General features: G+C 44.9%; 3 protein-coding genes across 4 annotated transcripts in view; 1 reads left to right on the top strand and 2 right to left on the bottom strand.

The window, feature by feature from the left end:
* Positions 1-116: 116 nt before the first annotated feature.
* bhlhe41 (basic helix-loop-helix family, member e41) lies at positions 117-3668 on the bottom strand. Of its 2 annotated transcripts, none has more exons than XM_011607152.2 (5): positions 2913-3668; positions 2739-2838; positions 2508-2615; positions 2301-2412; positions 117-2110 (listed from the first exon to the last, which is right to left on the bottom strand). In XM_011607152.2, exons 1-5 carry the CDS (start codon positions 2972-2974, stop codon positions 1176-1178), a joined length of 1317 nt encoding a protein of 438 aa, XP_011605454.2. In that variant the 5' UTR covers positions 2975-3668; the 3' UTR covers positions 117-1175. The 2 variants fall into 2 exon arrangements, with proteins under 2 accessions (XP_011605454.2, XP_003967351.2); XM_003967302.3 differs by having other exon boundaries at positions 2739-2805; positions 2913-3648.
* Positions 3669-3863: 195 nt separating this feature from the next.
* sspn (sarcospan (Kras oncogene-associated gene)) lies at positions 3864-7503 on the top strand. The gene is made up of 3 exons (XM_003967281.3): positions 3864-4722; positions 5732-5818; positions 6549-7503. The coding sequence occupies exons 1-3, from the start codon at positions 4498-4500 to the stop codon at positions 6903-6905; spliced, it is 669 nt and encodes a 222-aa protein (XP_003967330.2). The 5' UTR covers positions 3864-4497; the 3' UTR covers positions 6906-7503.
* Positions 7504-10057: 2554 nt separating this feature from the next.
* The window catches only part of itpr2 (inositol 1,4,5-trisphosphate receptor, type 2), a 37855-nt gene continuing 32009 nt past the window's right edge, over positions 10058-15903 (bottom strand). Inside the window, exons 56-57 of the mRNA XM_011607153.2 lie at positions 13070-13231; positions 10058-11261 (exon numbers count right to left, since the gene is read on the bottom strand). Of these exons, the coding sequence (XP_011605455.1) occupies positions 11181-11261; positions 13070-13231 (243 nt within the window). The 3' untranslated portion in view covers positions 10058-11180. The remainder of the gene's footprint in view (positions 11262-13069; positions 13232-15903) is intronic.

Genomic DNA, 15903 nt, shown 5'->3' with positions numbered 1-15903 from the left:
GTCAGAAAACCAAATTTTTTTTACAATAAACGCATACCACATGTAATAAGGGATACCGGTAGTCTGGCCTGTAGGTGTGGGTGCAAATCGGATTAGGATTGAAGTTATTTTCATCCTGGTACATCCATTCGCCACTTTATTGCGTGAAACCATCATGATGTGTGCGGCACTGCTGCGCATGTTGTTTTAGTTAAATACTACACAATGAGTGTTTTCAGACAAAAAAACGAGTTGTGGGCTATTTAGAAACAAAAAAGAAAAACAGATGGGGTGACTGTTGGAAAGGGTAAAAAGCTGAGAAAGTGCACTTTACATTTCAAAGAGTAAAGATCCTCCCGAGTACAAACTTTTACAGGTGGGAAATAGAGGTACATTCAATATCAAAGAGCTCTAAGGTGCTACCCTATGTCTTCTGGAGGGTTCTGCATCTCTGCTGAAATGCTGCATTCAGGGAAACAGTACAATATGCTGGTCAAGCCGCCACTTTGTGATTGGTTTTTTTTTGTTTGTTTGCTTGTTTGTTTTACATTATCCTAAACTGTTCAAATGACTGATTTAGTTTACTTGTGTAAACTTGAAAATGGCACTGAGATTCCAGGACAAAAAGGCATCATCAGATCTCCCCTACTGTTGTTATCAGGGCCTATTAACGTGGGATTTAAAAAAGTGGCTGATCTGTCTGTATTTACTGTTAATAGTGGACACTGCAAGAACTGACTTCTCCACATGACGGTACGTCAGTGCCTTCTTAGGACCCCGTGCATGAGAGCCTCTTTTTACGGGACCCTTTCTGTGCACGGGCTAAACCAAGAGTGTGTTCTAGGGTCATATTTACAGTCACAGCAGGCTGGTCACCCCAGCAGGGCTCCGTGGTAACCTCATCCATCCAGAAACTTGTTGATTGGGACACTGCTCCGTCAACTCAGAGTTGGTGAACCACCGTTACCATCTCATAAAGTCTTAACAAACAAAGCCTCCAGCACGACCTTATTGTCGATCGGTATCAATGATTTGATTAATCTAGCATGAGTGCAAAAGGCACACGCTGTCACATTGTCCCGTTCCGCCCATAAACTGAAAACCACCTGCTGTGAAACCTCGTTTTAAATTTTGCCAACTTAAAAAAAATGAACGCATTAACTCCTCAGGATGCAAGGAAAGGTGGTGCAGACGGCTTAGCTGGCTTGGCAGGCGGACAACTGATCGTGTGGGCTTTTCTTGCTGTCTTGGAACGCATCGGCTACGTCACTGTCTTCGTACCGAGCGGGACTTTCCTGGGGCTCCTCCGGTGAACCTGCCTCAGCGTCCAGTGACTCTTCGCTGTCTGGGCTGCGGGAGTCATTGGATTGAGAAGACGCCCCCAGATGAGCTGACAGACTGGGGAAAGCGGCTGCAGCCGCCGCGGCCGCCGCATGTGCTGGGTACAACCAGGGGAAGGGCGACGTCAGCGCGGCCGCCGCGGGGTACATGTATTTTTCAATGTTGTTTTTGTCGAAAAAAGGCATATAGGATGCGGCGGCTGAGGGGTTGATGAAGTAGAAAGGCATGCAGATAGGTGTCTGCTGTCCCACGCTGCTTATTCCCATCAGAGAGTTCATCAACGCCAAGTCAGGTCTGATGGCGTCTGCACCCCCTAAACTGTTCCCGGGGCTGTTCATTTTTGGCTTCTTGGCAACGTGCTCGTCTCCAAACTCTTGTTTGACCTTCACAGCCTTGTGTCCCTGCGCCTTGGTGCGCTCAGTATCTTTATCTTTGCCGTCGCTCTTTTCCGCCTCCCCGCCGTATCCACTGTCTGTGTCTGTGTCGTTCTCGTTAAGTTCCCCTCCTTGGGTCCTCTGGATGACCGGGACACAGTTGGCTTGGCTGTCAGCTTTCTGCCCATCCTGCGCGTCCGCGGCAGCCAGCTGGTGCTGGCTGGGCGGCTGCGGTGCGCAGGTCTGCAATTGCGCCAGCGTCTTATGAAGATGGTTGATAAGCTGCGCGCATCTCTGCTCTCTCGCTGCCCAGTTCTCAACCTGGCTCAGGTACTGCAGGACCTCTTTGGCACAAGCCTGGAACCCGGAGTGGAACGCGTCCAAGTCTGCATGAATAGATTTCATCGACCGGTCCCCTGCAAGACAGAATAATCAGATCATTACCGTCAAATAAAAGGGACGCGTCTAAACAGCGCGTTTAATTCATCTGTCAAAACACCCTAGTTCTGATTTTTATCTTTTTAATCCTTAACCCCCAAGCGGATTTCCTTTAGAATGTTTATGATTACATCTACGCAATGCTAATTCTAGGTTCGTGCACCTTACCGTTCTGCAAAGCGATGATCTTTTGGTGCTGTTGCTCAGTGACAGCGGTCAGAGCGTTCAAATGTTTCAGCGTCAACTCCAGGACAACCGCCTTCTCCAAATGTCCGAGCGTCTGGGGAGGCACGAAACCAGAGTCAGGACATTTTTTTCCGCGCAAAAGCAGGTTTGAAGAGTCACTTCAAACTTTGTGAGGAGCCGCGGTCTCACCGAGAGCTTCAGATGTTCGGGTAATAAATCTTTCAGCTGGCCGATGCATTCGTTGATTCTGTCTCGCCTCTTCTTCTCTATCAGCCTGTGTGGTAACTTGTACGCGTCCTGCCGATATAAAACAATCACTCTCTGCACACAAAGTTGTTATATAAGGCACATTCTAATGGTGCGCATTATAAACTAACTGAACTCGGTTACAAAACAGAAAAGTAGAGCCAGTATGCGTACCTTACCACCGTCCTCTCGTTTAATTCCCCTTTTCGACTTGCACATGTAGAGAGAGGGGTAATCCATCCTAAAGTCGGAGAGTCTCCGGTCAATCACCAGGCTACCACAACAATTTGCTTGATTTATTTATTTATTTATTTATTTGCGCGAGTTCGCCAAAAGCGAAACACTTACCCCAAGAAATCTGCGCGCTCCATGAACTGCCTGTCCTGTAAATGTGGTATTCTTTCGTCCATGGCTCCAATGTTGCCGGCTGTCCGCGCCTCAACTTCTCTATGGGTTCGCTATTCCGGGAGCGGGCGGCTGAAGGAGACGGTGGGAGTGCGTGTCCTCCGGTGGAGCTGTGATCCAGACTGATGTCTGGAGTTCCCTGAGCTGCCGCTTCGCACGGTTCTGTGGTCAGAGCGCACGCGCGCCTCTGCTCGGGAACAGCTTCAGACTCACGTGTAGTCAGCAACAGCACAAAGTTGCCTGTGTCCAACAGCGATCGCCGCCGTTCCTATAGCAATGCGCTCCAAACACTTATCGACCTGGCTGGCGAAACGCGACGCGTTCAACGATTCAGAGCGCAACGCGCAAAAGCGTGAAGACAGACAAAGTGTCGGGCTGTCGGGTTTAGTTGTGTTAGTGAGCTAAAGCCGCGATCTTAAACGCGCGTCTGCTTCCTTTACCTCCCCCTCCGCACTGTCTCTAAAGCAAGCAACAAAGGTCGCGTTCAAAATATCAGAGTTGTTCGCCGAGCGCGTCCGTGTTCGACCGTTCCGCAGCGATGTTGCCGAGAAAAGGGCAGGTCGGGTGATGTCTTCACGCGTTTTCTGTCGTTCAGTTCTGCGTTGTCAGTAACCATGGCACCGGCCCAACCGTGTGCTCAGACACGTGCGTCTCCTTTATTAACATCAGCATGGGTGCCGCTCTCCCACCTTCACAGCAGCACCTTTGTCTGGTAATCGATTTCGGCAAACGCCAGCCACAAATAATACCGATTCCCTGCCAGACCCTCTGAAATCTTGACGAAAAACAAGAAAAATAATGAATATAAAAATATTTTGATATTTAAGTGAAACGCTTTTAATTCTTATACATGCGGTTTGACGTTATAAAAGAACCACTCCAGAGCTCTCTACGTATGTTTTATTTACAAGTTTATTACAGTGGCTCCAGGGAGTTAATCTGACAGCCAGAGACACCTGTTATCCTCTTGTGAACTCTAGATGCTCAAAAACACTAACATCTGAGCCCATGCAAAGCCCTCACATGTCTCACTTCTTCCTGTAAGTCATGTGACTCTTTCTGGCTGGCAGCATATGGCTCTCTTGTGTAACACTGCTGACAAAGAATGATCCAATCTCCCCTGATCTCAAGTCAAGTGTGATCTCCTCTGAGCTGGCTTCTCATTAACCCAGACCTGCTGATTTGCCCTTCTCCCCTTTAACATGAATACGTTTTTAAAAAAGATACAACACACTTTCACCGTCGTGTGTTGGGACTCCCCCTTCGTGCCTTCCCGGCCCCCTTTTCCTCTGAATGCCTCCTGCTCTATATGTGGCACCGGAGCCGCTTTAGGAATCCCGTCCAAATGTTTTCCATATTAGTTCAGTGCTTTTTCTGTTTTCAAATAGCAGGCGAGCAGGGCTTATGGTAGGGAGCCTTGGCAGGAGGGGGCGTGAAGGGGAGAGAGGCAGACGGCAGACAGGCTCATCCACCCCAAAAACTGCAACGGTGAGAGTCAAGCAGAGAAAGTCAGACAAAAGTGGCTGCAATGGAGGAGAAGAAGGGGTCTTTAGACAAGGAGAGCAGGAGCAAGAAAAGAGAAGAAAGCCCAGAACCAGAGGACGGCCATAAGTGCAGGTTTTGTCGCTTCCCTCTGCTCGTCGCCTTGCTCCAGCTGCTGTTGGGGGTGGCCGTCACGGTGGTGGCCTTCCTCATGTTGGCCATAAGCCCCTCACTCATGGCGAGAGAGACACCACACTGGGCTGGGATCACCGTAAGCTCCCTTTTCAGCTTCTGCTTGTTTACATGCGTGCGCGTATTCTGATACCTTTGCATGACCCTCGGCTTATATCCCATAAGATGCTGTCCACCTTCACGTGCATGTCAGTGTTGGCCCACACGTCTCTGGCAGACAGCCATGAGAAAATCACTGAGATATTTATATTATACCGATACCTGATACCTCTCGTTGCTATCTTTAAACTTAAACTCAATGAGCCCGCTCATCACCACAGGCCCTGTTTCTCCTTGATTCTCTTTGATTTGAGCATATGAAGTCAAAGTGGGGACTCAGAACTGCAGTTAAATAAATGAATCTGAAATAACAACCCTTATACAGGGGGAAACAAAACATTTTACATGTGTTAACAATGCACTGTAACACATAAAAATAAGGAGAAGGATAAATGTGAAGTGAAGAACGATCAGCTTTCTGTTGCCTATTTGAGGAAAATCTGTCATAAGGTGGGAAAAAAACTTGTTGCAAGACTGCACGAGTAGCAGCGTGTTGCCTGATATCTCAGACAGCATCTGCTCTTGAAAAACATCCCTGGTCACCAACATCCCGAGTTAGATCCTCACGAGATCCAGCCAAGTGAAAAACACGGAGGTCACCAAGACCTCAGCAGAGAATCCTCAGTACATAAAAACCTGGGAAAAACATTCAAATAAGATGCTGCATGTTGGTCACAAGACTCTAATTGCACTAAGGAGACTGTGAGTGTGTCTGTGTGAAGGGGGTGGGGGGAGGGGGGGATGGGGGCTGGGAGAGGTAATAATGTAATCAGATGACAGCTAACTGCTGAATCATGCAATCAGCCAATATTGAGAGAGGATGTGAACAACCTGGACTCAGAACAACTGATTCTTTACCACAGCCAGCAGAACGTATACATGCAAGGAACAGTGTGTGTGACATGGTTAAAAAAAAAAACATGGGCTGTTTTTAGTCCTTTAGGAATTAAAATGATTCACAAATTGTTGTTACTTTCATGGTGTTACAGCTGTGTTTAGTTTCCATCCTGGGCTTCATCCTGTACTGCATCACCTACGTCCCTGATGAGAGAACGTCAGCGCAGTTCATTTGTAAAGTGAGTCCACACACACACACACACGCACGCACGCACTATTTGTCTCAAGAATTATCCAAAACTGCAGTTCTGAAAAAGAATTCCAACCACTGCCTGTAAGAGGTTTTAAGTCACTTGACCAATGGCACATTGCAAAGCTCGAAATGTTCAAATTTCTTCATGTGTGCTGCAGAATTTGGGGGGTTCCTGATCGTCTCTCTTTACATCATTTTCAGCCAAAGTCCCTGTTGACAGACCTGCTGTTTGCACATGTGCCTCCGACCAACTGGCTGCTCCAAATTTAATATAATAGCATTTAGAATTCAACAGCTCTCAGCACTCCTATAATTCCATAAACGGCGCGTAACAGATGAAAATACACCAGCAAATGAGGGCTGCTGTTATGTAAGCAACGGATTAAGATGAAGATTTAGTGTTACTGAGATCGTGCAATTGCGTAAACAACACCGAGGCTGTGTCACATTTAACAGCTGTATTTTTAGACTGTTCATACTCACGCAGGATGTTCAGTGAAGGTGGGAAGCTGCTGGAGCAGTCTTGCATGTGTTCTGGGTCAGACCTTTCCCTGTAGAATTGTGGGTAATCTCTTTAACCTGCCTCAGGGTCTGAGCCAGCGTACCTGGTCCTAAACTGGTTTTGGAGCTCTGAGTTAATCACAGTACAACAGCAGGAGCAAAACATCTCAAGTGGAAGGAAAGAATGCAACGTACTTTCCATTTGTCCTCCACAGGTTCTGTACTTTATCCTGTGTACCATCGGGTTGGTCGTTTCAGTGCTGGTCGTGGCGTTCGCTGGGCACCATTACTCCCAGACCAGTGCTTTCAGCTGTGGGCCGGCAGGAGAGGACTGTGTCTGCACACTCAGCCAAGAAGACCCGATAGCTCGCACCTTTAACTATGAGGGAGTCGGCGACTGCGAGGTGATAACTGGGACCTTCACTCTGTACTTCCTGGTCCAGATCGGGCTCAACCTGGCCCAAGCACTGGTCTGTGCCATCGGGGCCTTCATCATGTGGAAGCACCGGTACCAGGTCTTTTTTGCCGGCCTGCAGATCGGTTCTCCCTCCTCCAAGTGGCAGAAGGTTTAATACAACGACAGAGACAGCATGACGACCTTCAGATGAGTCCAAATGAACTCTACCATCAGGGCTTTTTGCACACATTTATCTCCTTATGAAGGAATTTCTATGTCCAGTGACACTACGAAAAGGGGTTAACAAGAAGAGAAGGAGCGAAACAAACCTTTTATTTATGGAACACGAAACACATCATCGGATTTTAATTCCCTGCCAGTCTAAACATTCTGACATTTGGTCTTGAGACATTCTGCCGATACTCACAAATACAAAACTTCAAACTTGAAACATCCAATTTCTCCTTTACTTTACTGCAAAAATGTGCATCAGCTTGCAAAAAGAGTGTGGTCAGAGAGATTTAATAATGGACTGGTTGCTCCAGAATGCTTTGGAGCGCACATTCAAATGCTGGGCTTGCTCAGTTTATAGGATGCAAATATTATTTTTATTGTAAAATTAGGAAGTTCTACAGTACGAAACTTCTTAAGCTGCTTGCTCTTTTTTACACTGTTAAAACTCAAACAGCGTCCCATCTGTAGCATTTGTTCTGTTTTTTTTGCTACTTTATAAACTAAAATAAATACTGTGTGCAGTCTTTGATTGGAAAAAAGAGGGACTGGAACTGGGTTCTGTGGTTTCTGGAGGTGGATGTCAGGCCAGTAACCGGCATGACTCAAACAGCCTGTAGGAGTCAAACTACTCAGGGAGGGGAGGGAGGGGCCAGGGAGAGGCAAGGGGGACTCAGACAGACAGCTGGACATGGGGCGCAAATCATCTGCCTGACATGGTCCTTTAGATGGGACAGAGCAGAAGGAACAGCCATGGAAGTTTGGTTTATTGTCTCAATGAAGACATCTCAGATTTAGTTTTAGATGGTTTTAAAGAATAAGGGGATGGTAAAGAGTCCAGAAATGACGTGAATAATTTAATTTGACCTGTTTATAGTTACCAAGGTAGTTTTCTCTGTCAACTGGACTGGGTTTCTTCTCTTGAAGACGTTTCGCCTTCTATCCAGAAGGCTTCTTCAGTTCTGTTTATAGTTACAAAATACAGTTTTACCTTCACAGTGTATTTGATTTACAGTGGATCTGGTTAAAACAACAAATAAGCAGTTTTAAACACACACACACACACACACACACACACACACACACACACACACACACACACACACAGACAAACACACACACAGACTATGCAGGTACTAGATGTTAAAATAATTCTGAGGACTTTTTCCAATTGTGTAGAATTCTTTTAGTATCTATTCTTTAACTGTAATTCATTGGGAGCCCTCGTCCTTGTTCACCTGCTCAGACCAGAAGTATGTAAAAACGGGAAGTGAGGTCAGGGTGTCACCAAGGTTCCAACGGCCCAAAATGCTGTAAAAAGGAAACTGGGCGTTTACACTATGCAAGAGGATGACTCAGGCTGTCATTTTCTACCTCTTTAAATTGACAAATGCTGCTTTTTGTTATGAGTATCACACCCTGGATCTTTCAAACGTTTCAGACTTTTATCTAGCCAATCAGAAGGCTACATAACTGCCCAAGTTCATTACGTTAGTTGGAATCTGAGTAGTTCCGTGGATTTAAACATTGCATTTGTTTTATTTTCTTATATACACATAAATATAGAAAGAATGGCCAGAAAGTTAAGGGTCAGATCCAGAATATCACAAGTATTTTTCAAATCAGCAGCTATGGCTGTTTGTGCTAGACATAATTACATGCTCTTATGTAATATTTGTTGTTTTTTTTTAGATATTCAGCACATCATATTTTCTTATAATCCATTTTAAATGCTGGCTCTGTGTTTGAACCTGACTGGATCATGTGACTTCAAAAGTTCAAACTGGCGCAAGACAAAGGAAGTCACGTGTCGGGTGACCAGGCGCTGGCTGTTTATAGAAATGACAGTTTGACGGCGCCCTCCACTCCCTCTGTGGTCAGTTCATTTTACAAAACAAACAAAACCTGGACGATATTTGGCTCTGGTGGTCCATGAAGCTGCCGCGGTCTTAAAAGAAGACTTTCCGCATTTCAGTAAAGGGATTAAAGTTTTCAGGACGATTCTTTTGGGTTAAATATACATGGCTGATGCAGAGAGATGAACTGATCCGTGGTGAGTCACTCAGTGCTGCCACAGAGGTGTTTGGGACACAGCCCTGTTTTATTGACCTTTGGGTGTTTCCACGCCCCTACAAATGCACACAGGATAAGAACGTGACTGTTGACTGCGAGGAGCGTGGAAACACCCGAGCCTGAAGGAGATAACCATCTTCCAAATGTGTCTAAGGTTACATTCACGAGTAAATAATAAACAGGCCACGTGCAGAGAAATGTTCCCTGTGCTCAGGATGAACTGAACCGGATCATCTTCTGTATTATTTTAGGCCCCCCTGAAGATATTTAAAGAGTCTTGGCTAAAGAGGACAGTGAAGCTAAATACTTTTGAGATTAAAACCACCAAACCATGGGAGGAAGAGCATTTTTGGGGTCACAATATGGCGACGGCCCCTACATTTCTTTAATGCCGCCAGTGCCGCTCGCCATTATGGCGTGAGCCAGTTTTAATGGTTGTTACAGGAGGTAAACTCCTCTGAGGAAAGTCAATAGTAGGACAGGTCATATTAAATATGTCACATGTATAAAGACACACAGGCAACCAGCTGGGGCGAATCCACGATTTCCCTGTGAACCGAATGTTTAATCACCTAGCCTGTGAATGGCTGAAACCAGTGAGATGGTGACAGACTGAGCAGAGACCGGCGGATGGACAAAGCCAGCCCTTCATCGCCACAGCAGGTCACTTTGGACTGCAGGGACATAACTTAACACTATCTCCAATGTTTATACACAGTGTGATGGAACTCTGAGTTCCTAATCACACTATTGAGCAACTGTTTGCTTGACTTTTGCTTCCAATTGTAATTAAGCCCTTCACTCAGATACAGCTGTTATAAAAACATTTATGTAACTCTGCAGCTAACCCTACAAAACTAATCACATTGTAACGTCTTTACAAGGTAAACTTGGACTCTGACTACTTAGATTTGAAACATCACAGCAAACCTTCCAAAATAAAATACCAGCTTGCTCTGACTGATTATTGGGGATAAATATCAAGAAGTTGAAAAAAATCTGAATATTTACATTTCCAGAGAATTTGTTATTTAGGTTTTAATGTCATAGGACTGAAAAAGAAACATAACATTTGGAAAGGGGTGGGAATGCATCACAAGTCTTATGACAAGGACTTGTTGCTCTATGATAATACGCTGGAACTCAAGTCAAGTAGGCACGTTACAAATTTATTACCACATCCAACCACATGAAAAAAAAAAACCCCACGACATTATGTCACAGTGGCACGTGTTTGTAACCTGGAGTTACGTTGTGCAACTGTGAAAAACATTTGGATCCAGTTAGTTCAGAGTAGTGAAGATAATTTAAAAACACAAACGTTTAAGAATTACATATGAAAGAACTGAGATCTTCACCTTCGGTCAGTCCTTAACAACGTACCAGTATGTGATTAAGGCTTTCTCAAGTAACTGCTACACTATTGCAATTCTGTATTAACCTTTATTCTCAGACTGAAATGCTCCAGAAAATACCAGGTTCTACACATAACATGTAAAAACTCTGCCAAGCTACTGTTTTCCGGTGAGTTTACCCTTTTGAACCAACGTGCACATGTCGTAATTCCAATGTGTTGTTTTTAAAAGGGACTCATGTTAGTTAAGGCAGCATGGATTCTCTTTCCTCATGTAAAAACAATAGAAATCCCTTTATGAACCACAGAATGTAAACTATTACAAATCTAAAAAATATATATATTTGTGAGGCTCCTTAATGTTCTTCCCAGAGTGACAGTTCAAGGAGGTGAAAAGAATCCCCCAACTTGCTTTCCACCCTCAGATGCCGAACTCTCTGCAGCATTCCGATCTGCTCCCTAACACATTAGCGGAAAACAACACTTTCCTTTATCTCCGTCTGGCGCACCAACACCACACTGGCAGATGTGTGCTGTGTTTGGTCAATCATTCACAGAGCTGAGCCTGTCTGTATGAGGGTGTGCGCAGATGACAGAGATGATGCAACGCCGCTTGTCACTCAGGGTTGATACAAGGTGCAGTTTCCGTTGGCGAGACAGCCGACGTCTCACGGTAAAGGCATGGTCCAATCTTATCTTGGTACACATGGTGTTACAGGCTGGAGTTTGTGGGGATGCGTGCGCCCTGCAGTAGAGTGGCCATGGTGGTGCCACCATTGAGTCTGGAGCCCCTCAGTGGGTCGGGATATGATGGTTGACCTGAGGAGGACCCAGAAATCCAAGTCGCTGCTTGTTTTTCCTCTGTTCGGTCATCTGAGAAAGAAAAAAAAATACATGTAACAAAGCTGTATCCGTGCAGTTATCAGTGAGTGGGCACGATAGGCGAAACAATGTTCCAACTACCGTAATTTCCGGACTATAAGCCGCCACTTTTTTTGTACACTTTAAACACTGTGGCTTATTCTACGGTGCGGCTTATTTATGTTTTTTTCGTGGCGCACTATCACAACTATTGTGAATCAGTCATTTTTACTAACCCTCATTTTCTTCATGGAAAATACTAGAAGAAAAGCATATGATGCGACTTTTAAGTTAAAAGCGATCACTCTGGCGGTTGAAGAAGGAAATCGAGCTGCTGTGCGTAATCTTGGCATACATTACAGTAATCAATGGTGAGAAGGTGGAGACGCCTGCCTGAAGAACTGATCGAAAGCAAAAAGACGACAAAAGCTTTTAGACGTAAACATCGCAGGTGGCCCGAATGTGAAAACTTTCTGGAAGACTGGGTCAACACACAGAGCAGGCGGCCGCGGTGTTTCCACTGTACAAATCAGACAGAAGGCAAAAGCAATCGCCACCGCGATGAAAATAGAAGATTTTAGAGGTGGGCCATCGGGGAGTTTTAAATTGTTCATTGTTTGAGTAAAAAAGCATAAACAACGTAATTTGTGTGTAGCTGATATAAACGTATATTTCAAGGTAGCTGCATTACAGACACCATTAGAAAAAAAAGCATTTACCTGTACAATATATTTATGTTGCTAAGCGGATTAAATTAAAAGAAAAGTTAAAAAATCCTGATGTGATAAAAATTGGATTTAAGGTCTCTGTATAAACATACAAGTGAAAAGAGTGGCTGTTGTTTCTTACCTGTCTGTTTGTTAATTCTAAAATTAGATTATGCGGCTTTTAATCAGGTGCGCTCTATAGTCCAGAAATTACGGTATGTTTATCACCATTACATTCCAGAGAGGGGCACTTACTATGCTGTAGCATTTTTTTTAATTTTTTTTTAAAATTTAAACAAGCTAGGAACACCATTAGCATGCTATCCTGGGGGAATCAAGGCATCATGAGCATTGATCTCTCCCAACACATCTGCAGAGGTACCGGCATCATAAATGAGGACCACTGCTTCCACAGGCTCTTCATTCTAGATGGACCGGTTCAGATTCGGAAAAATTCTGACAGTGAAACTTGCAGGTTACACCTTTTCAGCTACATGATAAGATAAACTGCTGAGGTCAGCAGAGTTCATACTGAGAGAAGAGCTGCGGGAAAAAACTTTGAACTGCGTCAGAGGCAGTCTGAAACCTGCAGGCTTCCCCTCGTGACTGCAGAGCTGCAGACTTGCATAAACACTCATTTTTTGTGGCAGAAGCCTTAGCAGGCAGAGACATCTTCGTGTTGCACGCTCGGTTAGTTAGGGGGCTCTCACGAGGGACCTCTGGGCCAGCAGGGCCACGTTAAGGACTGAGGTCGACAGCAGTTGTTGTCTTGTTTACTGCGGTGTGATCCTCACACAGTTGGAGTTGTTTTCACACATCTGGTGGAGGAGGAACAAGAACAGGCCTGTGACTGGAATCACATGCAGGGGAGGCAGGTGATAAGAGTGATCGGTCACACTCAATCAGCAGGGTTACTCATATAGCAGCCAGAGGCTCACTGGCAGATCTCTGTTGCCTTCATCCCTGACAAGATAGACCCACTCAGGAGCATCATCACTCTACAGTCTTGGTGCAGAGATGAATAAAAAATGCCCTATTGCTGTTTTTAGGTCGAAAGAGGTTCAGTATTTCATTTTTTGTCCTTTCTCAAAGTTCCTAAAGCGAAATCTCTACCTGCTCTTTGAGCTCAAACAGCTGTGCAGACAGCTGAGCCACCAGAGTGACGGTGTCGTCCAGTTTATCCTGCAGGCAGCGCATCTCGTTCTGCTCGCCCTCTCCCTCGTTGCTCACCAGAGACATGGCTCTCATACGGGGGAACCACTCCAAATTCTTCTCCTGATAGGTGAGAGGTGAGGAAGGTTAAAAAGAATAAAAAGGTCAAAATATAGCCGACTCAGCTTGCCGGAGACTTTGCCCGGACGTGCAGCCGAATGCTGCAGAGAACAGTGTTAGCTCTGAAAGAAGCTCTAATTTCTGGCATGCCTTGATAATATTTGATATCATGTTGAAAACAATTAAAGCAAAAAAGAAAACAGGCTGTATTAATAGACAAATAATTAACAGTGAAGCTCTTAAAACCAAACCTTTCATCATGGACAAAACATGTGATATGAGGATGACAACTTTCTATTATTGAAACTAAAACTTAAAAAAAAAAAAAAAAAAAAAAAAAAAAAAAGAGAAGGGATTTGGAAAATAAAAACCGGTCACATGCGCCTCATGTTTTGAATTATTTTCCCACTGAAAAGATTCGGTAATTCAATCATTTACAATCCCAAAATTTTAAATTCGAAACAAGTTGCAGCACATTTATCGCAACAGCGGAAACCATAATATAATAGCTTGACGTAGGATGTATGTGAGGTCTGGTCCTGCAGTCACACAGTCAACAGCCATCCTGACCAAATGAGCCGTTGGCTGCTCCAAAAGTGCACTGGTGAGGTGTGGATGAGTCACTGTCATCTGCTGGCAGATGATTGGAAAACCGATACACATTTCTAATCGTGCTTCGTTTGTCCAGTGGAGCCGTGGACGCCGCCAACCATCGGTCTGTGACACCAGGGAGCAAAACAAACCTGTGCAGTTATGTAATCAACTCTGGGGCGCGTCTGCGTTTGTGCACGTGGGTGTTTGAATTGTGCGCAGATCTGCAGAAAGCAGACAAAGAGCAAGAATATTACAACATGGTGCTTGAGATATGTTTCATAGAGACGGGCCGCCATCAGCTGAGCTTATGTAAGATCGATTTACCAAATTGACTCTGTGCAGACAGGAGACAAAAAAAAAAAAAAATTCAGAAAAAGGTGCAGAGAGTGGGATGTGACTGGCACCCTGGCACGTCCTGTAGGAGGAGTGAGGTATTCTCCCACCTCCTCTGCTACAAAAATAGATTAAAAGGGAGAGAAAAGATGATGCGAGGTGCTGACGACACTGAGGAGAGTGTGTGCGGAAGTGTGACATGTCATGGGATTTCTGTTCCGCCGGTGAAAATTGTCCATGAAAGCAGGGGCAGGGATGAAAAGAAGAAGGAGGAGGAGGAAAAGAAAAGAACCAGGTTTAAACTGACCAATGCCGCCGTGCACGGTTTATGGATTGAATTTCCATGCACAGCAACTCTGACGAAACCCTCCCTAGCGGTGGCGTATTTAATTTGTCGAGCAGGTGAACCACCAGGAGAGTTGTCAATGTTACAACATGACATTGAGGAAATTGGGCTAAATTCCACTGGGAATGCTTCCGGAACAGAATGTCTGAAGGCACAGCTTAGCATGCTTGATTTCAATATAAAATTGAATAAAACAAAGCTACAGATGATGAATTGAGTCATTCTAAACAACCGTGTCTGCAAATAAGGTTGTGAATTAGAACCTCGTGCATCTTCATGTTTTCTTTCTCACAGCTCAGAGACACTCTAGGAGCTGTGAGACGCCAGCGCCCCTGAAGCTGAGGACTATCTGATTGTTCTATCAAGTTATCCATGACTGATGGATTAAATAACCCCCAAAGTCCAATAAATAGCCTGACATTGTTAAGTTGATGAGGTTGTTGGAAAAACTGAGACTGAATTTCAATGGTTCCACCCATGTTATCCAGACAGTGGTCCGCTGTCCAGAGCTGTGCCCAATGGGTCTGGCGGCTCCCGTCAGCATTAAGATTAATGTTTATTCCACACACGACTGCTTTACAATAATCTAGTGTGACAGCTGTTCACATCTGCATTAGAACACACAAACTGCAAATGTTCAAAAGTATTCCAGAAAACGATCCTATTTATATTGTCTAATGGGTTTTATCACCCATGGTGTTTTTATAAACACACCTATATTCTGGATTTTGTGTCTGGAAGATGCCATTTTTCTTTAACCTAAAGTCTGCTTTCACTGTGGGATGGTGTAAAAGGATATTATGGGGCTTAATCGCTTTACACAGCTGCTGCTGCTGTTACACAACCGTCCAACTTCTGGTACAACTTTAAAATAAACAACCCTGCGACGCGGTTTTATAACGTGCCTCTCTGGCGTTACGATAAAATGCAGTTTATGGCTTTAGAGTCGTGTCCAATGAAAATACTCCAATATTGTAGTGTACTGACACAAACACACAACAACCTTTTACCTGAGCAGCCTCTAATATCTGACCTGCTGCATCTCCAAAAGCCTCCCCAGTCATCTGACTTTACAGGCGGAGGCTACGTGCACTTCTTAGATAATGTTTTTAGAACATTCAACCACACGTGTGTCATAGAATAAATGGAGGCCTCATGACGTGGCTCCATCTGTGTGCTCGTGCGTGTGCATGAGTGAGAGAGGGACAGGGAAGCACGTGCCAGGCAGGGCTGAGCTATTAGCAGGCCACTTGAGATGGGTTATGTAAGAGCGCAGTGGCTGCTGCAGTACCTGCTGGGCCTGTAGTCACTGTCATAGTTTTACACATAAACACCCTCGCACGTCCACATGCACAACACACCAGCAGAGCAGAGACCGGGTTTAACAGGATCCCTCTCTTGT

The sequence above is a fragment of the Takifugu rubripes genome, chromosome 9, assembly GCF_901000725.2.
Source record: "Takifugu rubripes chromosome 9, fTakRub1.2, whole genome shotgun sequence".
Classification (NCBI taxonomy): Eukaryota; Metazoa; Chordata; class Actinopteri; order Tetraodontiformes; family Tetraodontidae; genus Takifugu; species Takifugu rubripes.
The sequence above is the reverse complement of the archived record's forward strand: the minus strand, read 5'-3'. Positions and strand labels throughout refer to the sequence as shown.

What these genes read in the sequence shown, in the direction of transcription:
- bhlhe41 (XM_011607152.2), bottom strand. Translation starts at nt 2,974, where the DNA reads ATGGACGAAAGAATACCACATTTACAGGACAGGCAGTTCATGGAGCGC. An exon ending in AACGAGAGGACGGTGGTAAG is followed by an intron (nt 2,616 to 2,738) that starts GTACGCATACTG and finishes TTATATCGGCAG; the next exon opens with GACGCGTACAAGTTACCACA. An exon ending in CCGAACATCTGAAGCTCTCG is followed by an intron (nt 2,413 to 2,507) that starts GTGAGACCGCGG and finishes GTGCCTCCCCAG; the next exon opens with ACGCTCGGACATTTGGAGAA.
- sspn (XM_003967281.3), top strand. Translation starts at nt 4,498, where the DNA reads ATGGAGGAGAAGAAGGGGTCTTTAGACAAGGAGAGCAGGAGCAAGAAA. An exon ending in CACACTGGGCTGGGATCACC is followed by an intron (nt 4,723 to 5,731) that starts GTAAGCTCCCTT and finishes ATGGTGTTACAG; the next exon opens with CTGTGTTTAGTTTCCATCCT. An exon ending in CAGCGCAGTTCATTTGTAAA is followed by an intron (nt 5,819 to 6,548) that starts GTGAGTCCACAC and finishes TGTCCTCCACAG; the next exon opens with GTTCTGTACTTTATCCTGTG.